At 35.4% G+C, this 21,597-nt stretch overlaps 1 protein-coding gene across 2 annotated transcripts; it reads left to right on the top strand.

Moving 5' to 3' along the window:
- The first annotated feature begins 3,731 nt into the window (after nucleotides 1–3,731).
- On the top strand, nucleotides 3,732–15,533 carry LOC308697027 (uncharacterized protein). 2 transcript variants are annotated; one of them, XM_081376063.1, is made up of 8 exons: nucleotides 3,732–3,755; nucleotides 4,157–4,209; nucleotides 13,067–13,339; nucleotides 13,605–13,741; nucleotides 13,822–13,848; nucleotides 14,682–14,961; nucleotides 15,064–15,198; nucleotides 15,296–15,533. In XM_081376063.1, the coding sequence occupies exons 2-7, from the start codon at nucleotides 4,199–4,201 to the stop codon at nucleotides 15,122–15,124; spliced, it is 789 nt and encodes a 262-aa protein (XP_081232189.1). In that variant the 5' UTR covers nucleotides 3,732–3,755; nucleotides 4,157–4,198; the 3' UTR covers nucleotides 15,125–15,198; nucleotides 15,296–15,533. The 2 variants fall into 2 exon arrangements, with proteins under 2 accessions (XP_081232189.1, XP_081232190.1); XM_081376064.1 differs by having other exon boundaries at nucleotides 3,734–3,755; nucleotides 4,154–4,209.
- Nucleotides 15,534–21,597: the final 6,064 nt, after the last annotated feature.

Below are 21,597 nucleotides of genomic sequence, written 5' to 3'. Positions count from 1 at the left end.
GTCACAGTGCGGCTTCAGGAAGGATCGGTCCACCAATTGTTCAGCATTTCTGTTACCTCGGATGTATCCTAACACCCACCTGCCTCATAAACAACGAGATTCAGGCACGCGTAAACCTCGCCTCCTCTGCCTTTGGTAGACTCCGATTTCGAGTCTTTGTTAATAGAGATCTCCGTACCTTCACCAAAGCGGCCGTCTACCAGGCATTCTGCGTTTCCACCCTGCTGTTTGGTGCAGAAGCTTGGACTCCCTACTGCAGGCATATTCGGTTTCTCGAGGGCTTTCACATCAGATGTCTCCAGTGCATACTAGGTGTCACATGGAAAGACAAAATCCCCCACACGGACATCCTACAGCGCACTAACTCCAGCAGCATGGAGGCAACCCTTGCTAGGCGGCAACTGCGATGGGTTGGACATGTTATCCGCATGCCCTCCCACTGCCTACCCCGGCAGGTCCTGGGGGTCAGAAGCGTCGCTACAAGGACCACCTCAAGTCGACCCTGAAAATCCCGACTGCGGCAGGACATGTGGCTCCCGGATTGGCCGACAGGAGCGGCTGCCTTAACACTCCAAAAACGCATCCTAGAAGTGACGTCATCTTCGAAATCGATGGACTGCATAAGAATAAGAAGAAGGACTGGTGAATAGAGATTGTGACAGCCTAAATTCTACTGCATAAAACTATTCGTTGCTGTCGGGTGGAAACCTTGTATGTCCAAAACTGCTAAAAACTATTTAAAAAATATATATATAATTAAGCACCATGTTGCCAATGTTTATAAGTATAAATAACATCTAACTACTATTTACACATATTGCAAAGAAAATACTGCTATCTTTTCTTGTGAAAAAATATGCAATTATCCTGTTACTGTCACATTCTGGGTTTTGTTTCTTGTTCTTGGTTCTCGTCTTATCATGTGATTCCTTGTCATGTGATTCCCTGTTTGTCATGTGATCCTGCCATGTGTCTTGTCATTGGTTAATCGTCTTATTATTCACAGGTGTCCCTTGTCTTGTCCTTAGTCTTGTGTATTTAAGCCCTCATGTTTGCCCTGTGTCTTGGTCTAGTATTGAATGTTTCTAGTTGTGTTTATGCCATGTCCAGGTTCTTGTTTTGTGTTACCAGTTCACAGCCTTTATGTTTGATTTTGTTAATTATAATTAAAGTTGCATTTGGGTCCGCTCCATCTTGCCTCCAGAGGATTCATTTGTTACAGTTACACTTATGCGGTTTTGTGTGTAGAACACTTCTGTGTTGTAAGCAACCACACTTGTATCTTGATTATTAAGAAAGTGGTTTAAAAAAAAAAACACAATTGTTATTGTAACCGATTTATTAAGAAAGTGGTTTATAAAGAAAAACCTCCCACACTTAATGTTTTAAGCATTTATTAAAAAGTATGCTGGTAGAAAAGAGAGGAAGAAACATGTATTAGAAAGAGCTTTGCTAGAGAAAGAAGAAAAATGCAAGCATTACCGTCGCATGTGTTGCGGCGAGGCACATGATGCAATAAAGAAGAAAAGTCAGAAGGAGAACAAAGAGGCAAAAGGCTTTATATAGACGTGTCCGAAAAGAATTCCCAGAATTCATGACACCTCAAGACTTTGGATTAGATAAATTGTCTGTAAGAGACTGCTAAATTATGAGGGGAATTTTTAGTACTGATGACCTTAAGGATTAGGATCCAATTGTCTGTAAAAAAAAAACAAAAAACAAAAAACTTACAAATAATAAGGGGATAACCTGTACATAATAAAACTATATTTAATTGAAACTGAGAAGCTCGCCTGCCAAAAGTCCTTGATTTCTACAAAAGTGAGTTGAACAGACCACGGAGAAATCTTCTGACCTATGGATTGTAAGTATGAAAATTTAGATGCTTATGATTTAGGACAGATTTGACATACCTAATCTAAGAATAATCAAAATAAGGTAAAAGGTGTTTCAAAATATGCACCATAAAACAGTTTACATGGTGTAAATACTATCAATTGCTATTTAAACAGTGTAAATACTCAGTGAATCTAGTTCCTATTTACACTGTGTTATATTTACTGAGCTCTACATGATTCTTCCTTGTTAAACAAGATGGTAAACACAACCAAAAAGTACCTAACTGAACAAAAGAAAATTAAAATGAATACTGTTTACACTGAGCACACCCTTTTTATACTGAAATGAGAAATCTACAAAACAACATATTAATCATGTTTCTGTCTTGTATGCCAGGAAAAGTGTTTCAGTTGTACTTTTTGTAAAATTTCAATGATATTGCAGCACATTATTATATTGAACAGTAAATACTGTTGAAACGTACCTGAATACAAATTTAAATTGTGCATGCAATAACAACACTAACAAAAATATTTGTTTAGAGATTGTCAGTTCATCTGCATTGTCAGATCCTTATGTACTGCGTAAGACACCAAACGTTTTGAGCCCAAGATCCCTGTCTACGGCCCTGATGAAAGCCAAGATCTCCCTATCAAAGAGTTGGGAGAAAAAGACAGCCCAGATTGTACTTGCATCTTGAGGCATTGCTCTATGTGTGGGACAGATGAATATTCTCTGTTGCTATCCCACTAAAATGATGGTCAGAAATCTTGAAGTGATGTTTCCAAACACATTCAATACGATTACACACACAAGTAAAACACTGTAAATAAAACCAGCACATTAACCGATATGACAATAAAGTGATTTACATCATACAATTACCAGGTGATAATAATTTACCGTATACCTCGTTTGCTTAGATGCACAATACAGTAAAAAAATGCTCTGGATTTTTTTGTAATTACTTAAAATGCAATTTATCATTGTGCAAAAAACAGAAAGCACAAGTGTTTGTGTCAGGTTGTTGTGTTAAGGTTAATATATGGTAAAAGACGAGAAAATAGTGAAAGTACAATAGTGAAAATCTATCCATTAGACAAGAAGTCCGACTGTCGACAAATATTGATATAACACACAGGGAATGTGTAACGGACACTTCCTGCAGATGCAATAATGCAATAATATGTTTGTGTGTTTCTTAAGATGAAGTTAACTTTGTTTGCATATATTAAGACTTTCTATTTAATGGAGAAAATCACAAAAGTGTGTAATTAAGGTTATTAATTTATGAATTATTTAGACAATTATGATGTGATCGTGTCTGTGTTTAACCAAGACTAATATTGTAGGAGGACATGTGAAGGTTAGGGTTACAGCTTATAAAATGGGGACTCTTTTGTAATGGATCCATTTTAAGTTTATTTTACAGATATTTAAAATTTATTTATTTGATTGGAAGGGCCTTAATTCAACAATAAATAGAGCATAATTTCTGAGCAGAATATTATTCAACTAGATCTTCTTCAGACTGCTGGTTCGTGTCAATATTCATATCTATGTTTAATAGCACATTTTTGGTTTGAACTGTTTTGACAGGGAATGATATTTCTCATATGAATAATATATTGGATAACAAATAAATATAGCACTTGTTTATAAACAATTGCTATTTGTTGTTTATATAAATGTCAGCGTTTGTTTGGACTTTCAGTTTGAGTTTTGATTGGCTCCTGTTTGCCTTTGTTCTTTTCCCGCCACTCCTTTGTTTCTACGGTTACCGTCATTATCAGTTCAGTTGTATCACCTGTTTAGTCGTTTAGTCTCACCTGTGTTCTGTTCATCAGTGTAATCTGTGTTTGTATTTAAGTTCTGTCTGTTCTGTCAGTCCTGGTCTGATCTCTGTTGTATTTAAGGTATGTGTATCTTCTGCCTGTCTGCACATATTGTTAGTAGTGATTGGAAGTTTGGGTCGTTTTACTGACTTTCTTGTTTGATCTCGTTCATCAGAATTATTCATTTTGTTCATTTAAGGGGCTTTAAATGTTAACTGTTCCTCTTAACAAGCAAATTCTCTGAACACATCCACCTGTACACTCTTGATCATATTCTGAATTAAGAAATCATCATAATGCAGTCAAAGATAATGTATAGGGACCCTAATTACTTTAACTTCCTTTTAGTCTTTTGTTCATTTGCCACGTGACAGATGCAATGAACACGATTCTCATCACTAATTGTTAGTAACAGTTTGTATTGGAACTTTTGACTCTTCCACTCTTTCACTCAGTGATGGTAATATATTGTTTAAAAGCAGAACTGCTGAATTGTGAAGGTCTTCTGTGAGGTTGATACATTGATGAATTCCAGGTGAGTTGAATGTTTCTACACTCTAACATTATAATTCAAATCCGTTGGTTTTCTTATTTTTTCCCTAATGTGAGTCAATTGCAGCCATATGAACCATACGTAGGACAATTATGAAACTTGGCACACTTGTAATGATGGTAAAGCAAAGTAATTTGACAAACTTTGGCGTGTCCAGGACAAACTCTATAGCGCCACCACCAGTTCAAAAATGTTGCATTGATCTAGAAAATAAAACGTAGTACACCTTATTCTTTTTACGATGCTGATCACATTAAACATCTTATATCAAGAGCCACCAATTAATACAAAGTTGTAGGATAATTTTTTGGCTTCAATATCTTGTGGAAAAGGTTTTCCCCTAGCGTAAGATACTTACGCAGTATGAGAGACCTCTCGTAAGAGAACACTGTAAATAAAACAACACGATAACCAATATGACAAAGTGATTTACATCATGCAATTACCAGGTGATAATAATTTACCTTATAACTCGTTTGCTTCTAGGGAGGCTATCACAACTAAAATGCAGTGTTTTTAACTACTTGATGTTTATTTTATGTTTCAGACATTTAAATACACATGTAGGCTACTAGTAAAACAATACATTTGTATTTTGTAAAATACACAATGATGTCTATGGAAGCAGCAAAAACAATCTATTCAAATGTAATTTGCCATTGTGATTGTGTTAAGTATCATTTAAAAAAACTAATGAATTCTGTCATACCTCCTCAAGAACTGCTATTAATTATCTACTAATTAAGGTTCAAGAAAAATAACTAAGTAACTAATGAACAGTCATACAAAACTACATTGAGTTATTCCTTATTTACTAATGTTATTAATAGTAGTATTATGAAAATACATTTTTAACATGTAGACATATAAATGTTAAAGAGCTTTTTGCCTGTGTGGTTTTGTGAGCGTGTTCTGTAACATGAATACCAGCCATTCATTATGTTGTAGCTAGTTTGGCTGCCATGCCATCCTCTCCGAGCATATACCATTTTATCATTACAATACCAATATATATGTTTATATGTTTCTTTGTTTAAATGAGGATGAGAAATCGAAAATGATTCCTTCATATGCTGATATGAGATGTGTTGTTGTGTCTTATATCAGGATGGACATGTGTGTGGTTTTGTTTCTAACACTTTTTACTGGGATGTGTGTCGCTGATTCCACAGGTACGTTTAGAATAATACATGTAAAAATGCCTGGATTTGAAAATCTGTAACCATTGTGTATCATTACATATTAATCAGATTAATTTATTAAAATTATAGGCTGAAATATGGTTATTAAAAATCAGTGATTTATTTATGAAGACTCTGATATCATTTGTTTTTGTATTTAATAATGTGTGTAACTGTTAATATTTTATTATCAGGACTGTGTTTCCCGTCACTAAAGCACTCGCTGCTTCACTACTATAGTACGATGCATTGTTGAAGAAATGAACTAGCTAGTCACGTCTGTTTCCCGAAACCATACTGTCGTAAATTGGTCGTTCAACCACGTTGGTTAAAGATGTCATGCAGGTGGTGGAGTAATAACTACTTTTAATGAATCTGTTTGAGATCGAATTAATGCTAGATGTTTTGCTATAAATTATGGACGTGGCATCTGAGGACTATCTCTTATTTTTCTCAGTTATTTTGCTTTATTTCCAGATTCAATTACAGACTCGTTCACACATGCGCACTTCAAAAACGACGCTTTAAAACTCTTGACAAACTAAAAGATGTAAATGATATTTGTATTTTTTTTTTTTTAAATAAAATATATAGGCTCAGAGCCGGTTCTAGACATTAGGAGGCCCTAGGCAAAACTCATGTTGGAGGCCCCCCACCCCCAATAAAAAAACACTTGAAACAAATATGATTCCTAACCTTTTTATTTATACAACATTTAATTTTAAAATCAGTATATTTTTACTTACACAGTACATAAGTTTGGACACATTACTATTTTTAATGTTTTTGAAAGAAGTCTCTTATGCTCATCAAGCCTGGATTTATTTGATCAAAAATACAGAAAAATAATATAGTGAAATATTATTAAAATTTAAAATAATGGTTTTCTATTTTACTATACTTTATATTTCTGTGATGCAAAGCTGAATTTAGTGCCACGTGATCATTCTGATTTATTATCAAATGTTAGAAATGGTGCTTAATATTTATTTTATAACCTGTGATACTTTTTTTCAGGATTTTTGATTATTAAAAAGTTGTTTTAAAAAAGTCTTCACTATCACTTTTTATATATTTAACACATCCTTGCTGAATATTCCTGTTTTTTTTTCTGTTTTTTTTATCAAATAAATGCTGGCTTGTAGAGCATAATAATAAACTTCTTTCAAAAACATTAAAAATAGTAATGGGTCCAGACTTTTACCGGTACTCTATGTACATATTAATCAAACTTTATCTAAGATAATCTCTTTTTTGTTTAATGAAGATGTTATTGTTGTTGTTGTTTTTTTGCTGTTTTATTCAATTTATTCACAGTTCCAGAATCACACTTCAGTAGATGAGCATAAGTGCTTTTATATTGCATTGCCACCTTAAATATGCTATACACAAATCAAGTGGAAGAGAAAGACACGATCGCTACTGAGCAGAAAAAAATATATAAAGTGATATTATTGGCGTAATGTCAGGAATCTAATCATCAGCAGAATTTAGAAGATAGACCCATAGATATGAGATCCTTTAGACTATTTGAAACATTTAAAAATGTTGTAGTGTATTGGCTTTTTAACTTAGAATACAGACGTCTTGTCTTTTAATTTTATAGCTTTTTTACTAGTCAGCTCCCGACGCGATGTTATTCATTGTACGCGCAAATTCAAAGCGTCGCGTCTGGGCACGTTAATGACGCTCGCGCTCTTTTAAACTCGTAATAAAGCGGTGAATGATTTTTCCAGAAATGACGCTGATCTACAGTACAAGCAGAGCCGGTTCTAGACATTAGGAGGCCCTAGGCAAAACTCATGTTGGAGGCCCCCCACCCCCAATAAAAAAACACTTGAAACAAATATGATTCCTAACCTTTTTATTTATACAACATTTAATTTTAAAATCAGTATATTTTTACTTACACAGTACATAAGTTTGGACACATTACTATTTTTAATGTTTTTGAAAGAAGTCTCTTATGCTCATCAAGCCTGGATTTATTTGATCAAAAATACAGAAAAATAATATAGTGAAATATTATTAAAATTTAAAATAATGGTTTTCTATTTTACTATACTTTATATTTCTGTGATGCAAAGCTGAATTTAGTGCCACGTGATCATTCTGATTTATTATCAAATGTTAGAAATGGTGCTTAATATTTATTTTATAACCTGTGATACTTTTTTTCAGGATTTTTGATTATTAAAAAGTTGTTTTAAAAAAGTCTTCACTATCACTTTTTATATATTTAACACATCCTTGCTGAATATTCCTGTTTTTTTTTCTGTTTTTTTTATCAAATAAATGCTGGCTTGTAGAGCATAATAATAAACTTCTTTCAAAAACATTAAAAATAGTAATGGGTCCAGACTTTTACCGGTACTCTATGTACATATTAATCAAACTTTATCTAAGATAATCTCTTTTTTGTTTAATGAAGATGTTATTGTTGTTGTTGTTTTTTTGCTGTTTTATTCAATTTATTCACAGTTCCAGAATCACACTTCAGTAGATGAGCATAAGTGCTTTTATATTGCATTGCCACCTTAAATATGCTATACACAAATCAAGTGGAAGAGAAAGACACGATCGCTACTGAGCAGAAAAAAATATATAAAGTGATATTATTGGCGTAATGTCAGGAATCTAATCATCAGCAGAATTTAGAAGATAGACCCATAGATATGAGATCCTTTAGACTATTTGAAACATTTAAAAATGTTGTAGTGTATTGGCTTTTTAACTTAGAATACAGACGTCTTGTCTTTTAATTTTATAGCTTTTTTACTAGTCAGCTCCCGACGCGATGTTATTCATTGTACGCGCAAATTCAAAGCGTCGCGTCTGGGCACGTTAATGACGCTCGCGCTCTTTTAAACTCGTAATAAAGCGGTGAATGATTTTTCCAGAAATGACGCTGATCTACAGTACAAGCAGAGCCGGTTCTAGACATTAGGAGGCCCTAGGCAAAACTCATGTTGGAGGCCCCCCACCCCCAATAAAAAAACACTTGAAACAAATATGATTCCTAACCTTTTTATTTATACAACATTTAATTTTAAAATCAGTATATTTTTACTTACACAGTACATAAGTTTGGACACATTACTATTTTTAATGTTTTTGAAAGAAGTCTCTTATGCTCATCAAGCCTGGATTTATTTGATCAAAAATACAGAAAAATAATATAGTGAAATATTATTAAAATTTAAAATAATGGTTTTCTATTTTACTATACTTTATATTTCTGTGATGCAAAGCTGAATTTAGTGCCACGTGATCATTCTGATTTATTATCAAATGTTAGAAATGGTGCTTAATATTTATTTTATAACCTGTGATACTTTTTTTCAGGATTTTTGATTATTAAAAAGTTGTTTTAAAAAAGTCTTCACTATCACTTTTTATATATTTAACACATCCTTGCTGAATATTCCTGTTTTTTTTTCTGTTTTTTTTATCAAATAAATGCTGGCTTGTAGAGCATAATAATAAACTTCTTTCAAAAACATTAAAAATAGTAATGGGTCCAGACTTTTACCGGTACTCTATGTACATATTAATCAAACTTTATCTAAGATAATCTCTTTTTTGTTTAATGAAGATGTTATTGTTGTTGTTGTTTTTTTGCTGTTTTATTCAATTTATTCACAGTTCCAGAATCACACTTCAGTAGATGAGCATAAGTGCTTTTATATTGCATTGCCACCTTAAATATGCTATACACAAATCAAGTGGAAGAGAAAGACACGATCGCTACTGAGCAGAAAAAAATATATAAAGTGATATTATTGGCGTAATGTCAGGAATCTAATCATCAGCAGAATTTAGAAGATAGACCCTAGATATGAGATCCTTTAGACTATTTGAAACATTTAAAAATGTTGTAGTGTATTGGCTTTTTAACTTAGAATACAGACGTCTTGTCTTTTAATTTTATAGCTTTTTTACTAGTCAGCTCCCGACGCGATGTTATTCATTGTACGCGCAAATTCAAAGCGTCGCGTCTGGGCACGTTAATGACGCTCGCGCTCTTTTAAACTCGTAATAAAGCGGTGAATGATTTTTCCAGAAATGACGCTGATCTACAGTACAAGCAGAGCCGGTTCTAGACATTAGGAGGCCCTAGGCAAAACTCATGTTGGAGGCCCCCCACCCCCAATAAAAAAACACTTGAAACAAATATGATTCCTAACCTTTTTATTTATACAACATTTAATTTTAAAATCAGTATATTTTTACTTACACAGTACATAAGTTTGGACACATTACTATTTTTAATGTTTTTGAAAGAAGTCTCTTATGCTCATCAAGCCTGGATTTATTTGATCAAAAATACAGAAAAATAATATAGTGAAATATTATTAAAATTTAAAATAATGGTTTTCTATTTTACTATACTTTATATTTCTGTGATGCAAAGCTGAATTTAGTGCCACGTGATCATTCTGATTTATTATCAAATGTTAGAAATGGTGCTTAATATTTATTTTATAACCTGTGATACTTTTTTTCAGGATTTTTGATTATTAAAAAGTTGTTTTAAAAAAGTCTTCACTATCACTTTTTATATATTTAACACATCCTTGCTGAATATTCCTGTTTTTTTTTCTGTTTTTTTTATCAAATAAATGCTGGCTTGTAGAGCATAATAATAAACTTCTTTCAAAAACATTAAAAATAGTAATGGGTCCAGACTTTTACCGGTACTCTATGTACATATTAATCAAACTTTATCTAAGATAATCTCTTTTTTGTTTAATGAAGATGTTATTGTTGTTGTTGTTTTTTTGCTGTTTTATTCAATTTATTCACAGTTCCAGAATCACACTTCAGTAGATGAGCATAAGTGCTTTTATATTGCATTGCCACCTTAAATATGCTATACACAAATCAAGTGGAAGAGAAAGACACGATCGCTACTGAGCAGAAAAAAATATATAAAGTGATATTATTGGCGTAATGTCAGGAATCTAATCATCAGCAGAATTTAGAAGATAGACCCATAGATATGAGATCCTTTAGACTATTTGAAACATTTAAAAATGTTGTAGTGTATTGGCTTTTTAACTTAGAATACAGACGTCTTGTCTTTTAATTTTATAGCTTTTTTACTAGTCAGCTCCCGACGCGATGTTATTCATTGTACGCGCAAATTCAAAGCGTCGCGTCTGGGCACGTTAATGACGCTCGCGCTCTTTTAAACTCGTAATAAAGCGGTGAATGATTTTTCCAGAAATGACGCTGATCTACAGTACAAGTTTATATTTAGAATACATTGCAATCACTCCAAAATAGATGACGACAACTCACACACCTGCATTATGAGCTGTGCTTCTTTGTTTGCTTATTAGGCTTTTGCCTCGCGCACCTGATGGATGCGTTCGTTACACATACTTTCAGAAGCCGGCACCCGCTAACGGACACATTAATTGGTTTAACTGCAGTAATGTAACAGTCTATGATTAAGATAAACATCGTCACTATTTTTAGTTAATTAATAAATATTGAAATAAATTGTAGATAGGACATTTGTACTTTTTTTTTTTTTTTTTTTTTTTCTCTGTCTGGGCCCCATCCCGCCAATCGGGCCCTAGGCACGTGCCTAGTTTGCCTTTGCGTTAATCCGGCTCTGTATAGGCTACTGTAGGTTGTCCTGAATGTCAGCTTGCTTATTTGTCTCAGAAGTATTTATTGAGTCCACATGTCATGCAAACAAGACAGACTCAACTGGCACCAGTTGTGTTTGTGTGAAACGAGAGAGCGGGTCCACAGTGTGATACAAGAAACGTTAAAGAAAGGCCGGCTCCAGAAACCCGGATGAGCCGTGTGTTATCCAGCGTTACTGTTGATGACAGTCATTATCTGGGAATATCAGACCTGGGAATGTGGTGAGAGCGTTTAGCTTTATTTTGCCCATTATATTGGGATTATACTTTAGCACATTAACCCCCTAGGGTCGCTCGTTTTTTCCCGTATGAGTGCAAAAAAATAATAAAAAAATAATTTTTATCTTATATGCTTGTTATACATCAATCGATCATGTTTAGTGTGTAATTTTTTTTGTGTATGCTCATAATAAAAACAAAGTGTTATGCTTTTCGCCAAATAAAGAAAAATAAACATGATGCGAGTTCTGCCTACTCTCCGTCAGTGAAGTCAATTCTGAAACGCGTCCGAAAATGAACTAACTCAGCGAATACTCAGTCAAACAGGCATACAGACACACAGGCATGAAGCTTGAATTCTCTACTTTTAAATGAAGTAATTTTTATAAAAAACAAATATTCACAGTTTATATAATATGTATGTAAAGAGAGAGATGTCAGTCGTTCTCATCTCAGCTAATTAAGTTTTAATGTGACTCCGCCTACGGAGAGCGCGCGCTATTCAAACGCAAATGTGAGGCGATCCAAACAAACCTGTGAAACGCCCACATCCGCTGGATAAGGCCAGTGAAACACTGGATGCGTGGCGTAAGCGTCTCAGCTGCGTGGCGTGTCCGTTTTTATTTCGGCTCCCATGTTAACAGTTTAGAGTTTGCACACTGCCTGTGTGAGACGCGCGTCTCAGGCGCGGCACGAGCCGTGTGGAAAACGCGTGCATTCTAGAAACCAGAACCGACGCCTATTTTTCACGCGACGCAAGCGTTTTGGAAGCGTTTCCATGCAAAATTGAATAGGAAAATCTATTTATTTGTCATTTTGACACAAATACATATTAATAAATGTCCTTTTGATGTTTAAGTGTCTAGGTTTTGACAAATGCAAATATAAATGTAATTTTACAAAATATGATCGATTTTCAAATACTGCTGTATTGAATGAATAGCTTTTAGCAAACTCTATTGCTATACTGAGATAAGGAATATACTGTATGTGTTTTGTCAAAAATAGTCATCAACTGAATCCTTTACTTTGAAATACGTATGATAAAATGTATACTTTAGTTTTGAAAGGATTATAAAGTATGTATGTGCATGCATATATATGTATATATATGTATATGTGTGTGTGTATATATGAAGAGTTCAGACGCAAAAGCCTCTAAATGCCATCTGAAATTTTCTCCTAGAATGATAATTTTTATGAAGCTTGTATATTTAAGTTAGCTATAGGTGACACACCTGAATGAATGGCTCATTAAGTATGCAGGGACGTAGTCTCACCAGGTGTGAACTACTAAATATGCATGATGCTGTTGGAGCGATTACGCCCCATCCGCATATTGGCTTTCCAAACTAAGTGTTTCACAAAACTAAAATCAATGTATCGTTTTATGTGAATGATTAGGCAGGATGATTTTCATATTATTTTGAAGAAAAAACACTAGGCGACGACATCCATTAGTCAAGTCTTATTGCCACATATTTAGTATGTGTTTTGTGGCCTTATTTCAGAAATTTTAATTTTTAGTTTTTTCGATAACCATGCATAAACATTATTCTCTCAAATGAAAACATGTACGTACATGTGGCTCACATATTATGGAAGTCCTGTTTGTGCTATATAGAGTGAATTTACACCTTTGCCATTAATATGTTTATAAGCAACTGAAAAAAGCACAAATGTCAGGGCATGTCAGAACATCTCAAGGGCCCCAAAAACACCCCAGACCCCAGAGGGTTAAAGTAAAAAAAAAAAAAAGTTTATTATTTTGTTATACAGGGAATCTTGCTCTTGGAGCCACAGCTGTCCAGTCTTCCACATTCGAGGGAGCAGGAGCTCAAAGGGCTGTCGATGGCAACAGGGATTCAATTTGGGGTCATGCAGTCACACTAATGGGGACAGGAACCCCTGGTGGAGAGTTGACTTGGGGGTAGTCTACAAGGTAACCAGGGTTAGCATCACTAATCGTGGAGACGCTGTTCCAGAGAGGATCAATGGAGCTCAGATCCGTATTGGCAACAGCCTGGAAAATAATGGCAACAATAATGAGCTGTAAGTATTGCCTCTCTCTTAATACTTACACAAATAGTTAGAAAATTACTAAATAGGATAACATTACTTTGAATAAATCCCTCTGGTGTTCAGAGCGAGCATTTACTACTGATCAGCTGCTGCACTGACAAACTGGGCATAAAATAATCGCAGCCTTTGCCAAATAGTGTGCGGCTTCAGTGCGATTAATTGTGCAGCCCTAATATTTAACATGTTTCATGCAGTTTTGATTCGCCCCTCTCTATTTCTCTGTGTGTCTTCACAGGGCTGCAAGTATTGAGTCCATCCCAGCTGGAGTCACAAAAACATTTGAGTTTAAGCCTATTAAGGGGCGATTTGTCAACGTTATTATACCTGGGCGCAGTGAATATCTCACACTGTGTGAGGTCGAGGTGTTTGCAGGTAAGGGACAGAGAGAAGACTGATATAATTTAATTATGTTCTTATTAATGTGTGTATAACTGTTTTTATTTCATTAACAGACACATCAACGTACACTGGTGTTCCAGGTGAGTGTTCTTCATTTCTTTGAATGTTGTCAGTAACACATAATATAACATAATATTCTTTCTGAATATATTCTTAGATATCAGATTCTTACTGAACATTTGATAACCAATAAGGGATGATAATTTACACCAACACAGTTATCACAAAGTAAATCCTGAAAGTGTGATCAGGACCCTCTTATTACATGGCTACTAACCATAAATAATTTGACAAACTATTAATTTGAGTTGAAATATTATATTAGCACATTTGTAATAAATGCAAAGCTTCAATGAAGAAAAATATTTCTAGTAAGACAAACGGACAAGTTCAAACAAGACAAACATTTAAGGGATAATGTACAGTCATGTACACTAAATAAATAATTACATGGACATATTGACTTGATGAAACAGTTTTAAATTATTGCCTGTTTATTATTTTAGAATCCATTACAGTGTAAAGCAATCATTCTGGCAAGAAGACAAACACTATTGTACTCTTAATACTAAAAATAATTCAATGCAATCTTAACATTTGAACACAATTAATAGCTATAACAGAGACTCAACTGGCACCAGTTGTGTTTGTGTGAAACGAGAGCGAGCGGGTCCACAGTGTGATATGGCTCCAGAAACCCGGATGAGCTGTGTGTTATCCAGCGTTACTGTTGATGACGTCATTATCTGGAAATATCAGACCAATCAGAATCAAGTATTCCAGAAAGCCGTGTAATAATCATTTGGATTACATAATTTAGCTTTATTTTGCTGATTATATTGGGATTAAAGTTAAGCACAAGTTTTTACTAAAATAAAAAAAGTTCTTTATTACCGTATTTTATGTTATACAGGGAATCTTGCTCTTGGAGCCACAGCTGGCCAGTCTTCCACATTCGAGGGAGCAGGAGCTCAAAGGGCTGTCGATGGCAACAGGGATTCAATTTACAGTCTGGGGTCATGCAGTCACACTAATGGGGACAGGAACCCCTGGTGGAGAGTTGACTTGGGGGTAGTCTACAAGGTAACCAGGGTTAGCATCACTAATCGTGGAGATTGTTGTCCAGAGAGGATAAATGGAGCTCAGATCCGTATCGGCAACAGCCTGGGAAATAATGGCAACAATAATGAGCTGTAAGTATTGTCTCTCTCTTAATACTTACACAAATGGTTGGAAAGTTAGTAAAGATAAAATTGCTTTGAATAAATCCTATGCTTATGTTACTGTCTTCACAGGGCTGTGACTGTTGTGTCCATTCCACTTGGAGAGACAAACATTTCAGTTCAAGCCTATTAAGGGGTGATATGTGAACATTTTTATTCCTGGGCGCAGTGAATATCTCACTCTGTGTGAGGTTGAGGTGTTTGCAGGTGAGCAATAAAAGGAGAGAGATGGTGTGTAGACATTTGTACTATGTATACTGTGTACGTTGCCTTAATAATTGTTCTTTTCTGATTTCATTGGCAGATTAAGTGAAGTGGGATCCTACAAGCAAAATATCAAACTACTTTTTTTTTTTTTTTTTCTGCGCAATACTAATATTGCACTTGGTTTTTTTTTTTTTTATTTTTTTTTTTTTTTTTTATTTACCTATGCACCTTTTATCCTTAAAATAAGTTTCTGTGCACATTCAGAAAAGGTTTGAAATGGTTTGATCTTGAAATGGTTATCTCTCTTTCTACACCAATAAATTACTACAGCTTGTATTATGTTGTATTGTGTGTTTCTGGATAAAAAAAAGATTCATTTGGATATTTACAATGAGGAGGAGGTATAGTGTTACATCGCTACCTATTTAGGGTTGAGGAGCTGGTAACAAAGTTAAGAATTTAGAGCAGGTGAACAGTTGTAAAAGAACATTTTACAAAAAAAGAAGGAAAAAGAAAACCATGGAGAGGACGAGGATTTCCACCCTTTCTATCCCAGAATCAACAACACAACAGCCAAGTCATCCAATATTAGCTTCTAATTTTCTGTCATAAAGAGTAAAAAAGGCACAAAATCAACTAGAATGCATTTCCGGAGGAACTGCGAAGTGTGCTTGCTCGGGTGCGGTTCACTAACGTTAGCAGGTAGTAAATAAGGGTGTGTTGAAGTTAGCTTGTTCTGAGAATTTCAACAATAGTACTTTTTTTTCAAGATTGTGCAAAAAGATGAAAAGTTATGTGCGTAAAGAGACATGTCTGCAATGTACAGTAGACCAGTGCCAATGGCCTTGTTTATGTGGCTTGGTTGTTGGTTTTGAAATAATTGGTTATGAATATACAGCAGAGAGTGGGAGTGTTTTGGGTGAAATAGTAGCCTATTGAAAAGAAGTTGACAGTCTTCATTTACTGTATCCAATAAGCCAATACACTCACCCAGCTGTTCTGTGGTTGAGTGTTCCCTTTGATTAGGAACAAATTTACTATCTCAAATTAAGGTCTACTGTAATTAGCGATGCTTTGATTGCTGCTGTCAAGATAGTTGTCATCACCTACACAGAAACGCTGCGCCATATGCTAGTTACACATCCTGCTGCCATTTCAGGGCTTGAATTTCGGTGCGGGAATGAGGATTGCGCATAATTTAAACCATTCCCGCAAGGTTACTACACCGCACATGTGTATTACGTGTTAAGTCTATAGGTATGCACGTTTGAATATATATGTGCATAGGCGTGTAGTCTTTCTTTACAAAATTACCTCAACAAATTACTTAAACTTAAATGTATAATAGAGAATTTTATCACTTCTGCGTATCCATGTGAATGGAATTATTTGACAATGTTTTGTCTGTACAGAGGTAAAGGGAAGGAGGCCTTCACAGGGGAGAGACTAGTGGACACTTCAGGACTGTGTTGTTGTCGTGTCCAGGTGCAGGTCCTTCATCAGATCTGGAGTGTGTGAGTGTGTACAGGTGCAGGTCCTTCATCAGATCTGGAGTGTGTGAGTGTGTACAGGCGCAGGTCCTTCATCAGATCTGGAGTGTGTGTGTGTGTGTGTCCAGGTTCAGATCCTTCATCAGATCTTGAGTGTGAGTGTGTCCAGGCACAGGCCCTTCATCAGATCTGGAGTGTGTGTGAGTGTGTGTGAGTGTGTCCAGGTGCAGGTCCTTCGATGTGGATCCGGCGGACTGCGGTAAACCTCGGGATAAACAGAGAGAATAATATTAGCATAGACGAGTACATCAGGATTTATGGGAAGTGTTCCGCTTTAGTATCTTAAACTGAAGCTTTTGAAAGACCTGATTCAAGACCTGCAGATCCAAGAACAGTCGTAACCCACTGCCTTTCTTGGGTACGATGAAGTGAGGGCTGTAAAACGTAAAAATGTGGAGGAGCAGCAAAGGGGGACATTGAAGTGGAGAGAGAGAGAGAGCACTAATGGCCATTTCTATAACACCAGAAAGGAGGAGACTTTGCAGGATACAGTGAAGTCAGGCATTTTTTTTTTCAGGCAATCCCAAACCTATAAGCATTAACAAAAACTTTTCCACACTTAAAGTCAATAATAATAATAATAATAAAAAAAAACAATGGTAAAAAAATGACACTGCTTGAAACAGCCTTTTCAAAATCCCTTATATCTGCCGTTACTGACAGATTCATTTGCATGTCCAAAGTCTTGAAAGGCTTACATTGTGCTGATGTTGTGTTTACTGAGCGCTACATTTCTTCCTTATTGAATGAGAAAGCAGACACAACCAGAACTGCAGAAATAAAAGAGTACTGTTTACATTGAGCACACATCCTTTTCTTATAGACATGACAAAACTACACAATATTTGAATATTTTTTTCTTGTATGCCAGGAGAAGTGTTGTGATATAATCACCTCCCTAGGCGTTCTGCTCACATTATTCCTCTGCTTCATGACCTTCACTGGCTACCTGTGGCATCACGTATCCACTTTAAGATATTGCTTCTAACGTTCAAAGCATTAAATGGTCTTTCTCCCCAATATCTGTCTGACCTACTCTACCCTTACCGCCCTGCCCGGTCCCTTAGATCAGCTGAACTTGGTTTATTGTCCATCCCTCGTTTCCGGCTGTCTACTGTAGGTGAAAGGTCATTTAGTGTTAATGCTCCTCAATTATGAATTCGCTACCTCTTACACTACGTAATACCTCATCTGTGGCTACTTTCAAGACCCAGTTAAACTATATAACATGCATTTTGGATAATATGACTATATGTATCCTATGTGACTGTAATGTATGTGTGGGTGTTTAATTGTATTTTAATGTACATTAATGTAAAGCAACCTTGAGCTATGGAAAGGCGCTATATAAATAAAACTTCTTATTCTTATTCTTAAGAACATAAATAATGATATTATTATTATAAAATTGAAATGTTAGCATAACAATTATTACAATGATCAGTAAATGGTACTGAACTGTCCCTGAATATAACTCAAATCCTGTTAATATGTACATGTTGAAAGAACTTTACACTAACAAAATGTTTTGTAAGTTAATTTGCATTGTAAGATCATAATATACTGACAGACTTTAATGTAATGGAGGATGTTTTGAGTTTAGCATCCCAATCCCATACGGAGCATGCTGGGAAATCGACTGTGCAGTTTCAGCTGTCAACAAAAATATATTCATGTTATTCCAACTCAAGCATGATTTGTTAACAATTTTAAGATTTGATTCAATTTGCAGTGTTTTAAATGTCTTGTTCTGACAAATGTGACCCGTCACGGAAACCAGGGACACAAGTCGGCAGCACAACTTTCGAGCAAAATGAGAAAGAATCGTTTTTTTGTTTTAAAATTGGTGATTTTCTTTTTTTTTGCAGAATCTGTTAGTTGAGATCACGAAGAAGCCTCTTCATGTTTGAGATAGCAGTATTGGTATATTTAAAAGCGTACATTTTGAGTTTGAAATCGGCTTGTTTTTCGGAGATTCTAGCACGCAGTAGGGGCGTGTCATTGTCGGTGTGTATTTCCATACGGAATAAGCCGGCGTGGCTACTTATTATGCAGCGCTCTGGCCGGCTCTATCTGATTTCAAAATTCAATGAACATGGACGCCAATAACATAACGATGTCCGATGGGGTTTAATTTGTCGTCTAATGAGATGTAGCCTAATACAAAGGTGTTCAGTGCCAATACATAGATCACCCTACACAACCGACGTGTATCTTAACGCAGTGGTAGAGCTTTCGCCAGCCGCGTCAGAGGGTCTGAGTTCGAATCCACCCTTAGGATTTTTTACTCGTATAGTTTTTTCTCTCATCAAAACGATTATTTTCATCAGTGGTTGTATATCAAGCAGGAACACGCAAACGTATGCATTATGTTTTGGTATTTCAACAGAACGAATAGAGAGTCCGCAACGCAACAGATTGAAGCACGCGTCGAGTGAAGACAATGTGGTGTGTGCGCGAGCCACATGAGAAAACACTGTGTCTGCGCCACTTTGATCACTTGATTTAAAAAAACACACATTTCAGCGCTAGTATCTTTTTTAAAAAACGAACGAAATGAATGCTCTGCCAGTTATCTGAAGATGTTTTATTTATTTGTAGAATTGGTACATTCATGTCGCAAATGTTTTAAAAAGTGGTGGGAACATGTCCCATCCGTATATATCACATAGCACATCCGGTTTTTGATTTGAACATTGTCATCAGTTTATCTAATTTTTTATTCAGTGTACACTAGAGTTGCCTATACAGTTTTATTGGATAGATGCTAAGAGACATTTATTTATTTATTACCTCTTTTTTTTTTTTTAAATGGCACATTTTCCTGACCTTTCTGCTATGGCGGGGGTATGGCTTATCTAAATGAGATGTAAATGAGCCTCTATTGTCACTCCCAGCAGGAGAGAGAGGTGAGAACTGAACAATCTTCAGTGGCTGTTTTCTCCCCTTTGAGCTTTTGTAAGTGCCTACCTTCAAATGGCCACAACTTCTCCAAATATTATCAGATCTCCATGTGTTACACATTGTTGGAAAGCTTGGAGACTACACTTTCAGAATATGTGAATAGCTCAAAATTTTAATTTTTTTTTTTAAAAAAATTGCCCCCAGAACCGACTTGGGTCCCTACTTTCCGTGATCGGTCACAAATATGTTATAAAATTGTACTTGCCTGCAAGTTTGTTTTGTAGCATTTTCAGTTCTAGACTATTTCACTCAAAAGACAGAAAGTGATAATAAAAAAAATATAGCTGCGAGCAGCGATTGCGGGCCCAAGCCGGTGGCACCGCCAACCTGGTGCCTTTAGTTACACTAAAGGCACCGGGGTGGCGGTGTCATCGGCGTGGGCCCGCAATCGCTGCTCGCAGCTATATTTTTTTTATTATCACTTTCTGTCTTTTGAGTGAAGCTAAATATATATATCGCAGCTATATATATATATATATATAAGACAAGTAATATTCTATGTCTTGTCACTTAAAAAAAAAAATATATATATATATTCTTTTTTCCCCTATTTTTAATATATATATATATATATATAATTACCTTTTTTTGGATGCTAAACTATTGTTTATTATATGCTTTGTACTTCACTCACGTTCCAATATCGAAGGGAAAAATGATCCTCTTCACATGCGCAAATGTGCTTGGAAAATTCACAGTGGAGCGGTGCTTACTGTGATTGTACGAATTGTACTACTGACTATTTAGAGCAGTGTAATCTTTATATGTTAGGTTGACCATTTTATTATTATATTTTATTAAGTCTATAATGAACAGGCTGCAATGTCAAGATTGCAATGCTAGTGTGTGTGTGTGTGTGTGTGTGTGTGTGTGTGTGTGTGTGTGTGTGTGTGTGTGTGTGTGTGTGTGTGTGTGTGTGTGTTTTCATGTTTTTCTGTCCCGGTGGGGACTTTAACCTGAATGCACACAGACTCATGGGGACTCGTATCACAGTGGGGACCTAAATAGAGGTCCCCATGGGTAAACAAGCTTCATACAGAATGAGTTTTTTTGGAAATGTAAAAATGCAGAAAGTTTTCAGTGATGGGTAGGTTTAGGGGTAGGGTTAGTGTAAGGAGATAAAATATACAGTTTGTACAGTATAAAAATCATTAAATCTATGGAGAGTCCCCACAAAGATAGTAAACCGTGTGTGGGTGGGTGTGTGTGTGTGACGTGGGCGCGATTGAACAGTGGACACATAAAAACATACTCCGTCATTATACAGGACGACATTCAAACTGCAAAGTGTTAACTTATGTAGATACAATAGGCCTACCTGATTTTGAACACAAGAGGGCAGTATAGCCCTATGTATGACGACTTTTATGGGACTAAATAGTACAATTACTATTTTTAAACTTATAAATATTTATTAAATTGAAAAAAAAAAGAATAAAATGGGTTTAGTTGTGATATCTTTATACTTTTATATAGAAATAAATGGTGTTTAATTACATTTTTAGAAGATGAGGCTTTAAGTGTTACTTTACTTTAGTCCCTCACTATAGCAAAACCGTTTGAGATGTTTAATATCCGTTCACAATTTAGCATCTTTAATGTATCTTTATCATTTTGAAAAAGTTTGGTGTGAATAAAATAAACCAGTTAGGAAGAGTAGCTAAAAACTCAGTCTGAAATATCCAAAAAATCCACATTCAAACCAAAATATCTGACTTCCTTTTGCTCTGAGCTAATAACTGTAAATTAGAAAGTTGTCCGGCTCGGTGAGACCAATATATATACTGATTTTTGTAACTGTTGGTAAAACTAACCCACCCACTTTTGTCAAACGCATGTTGAAAGTGACACACTTCCTGCTGCCAGTTGGTGGCGCTATAACTTT

The sequence above is a fragment of the Scardinius erythrophthalmus genome (genome assembly GCF_964197995.2).
Source record: "Scardinius erythrophthalmus genome assembly, chromosome: 10".
NCBI lineage: Eukaryota > Metazoa > Chordata > Actinopteri > Cypriniformes > Leuciscidae > Scardinius > Scardinius erythrophthalmus.
Note: the sequence above shows the minus strand (reverse complement) of the source record. Positions and strands in the feature narration are given on the sequence as shown.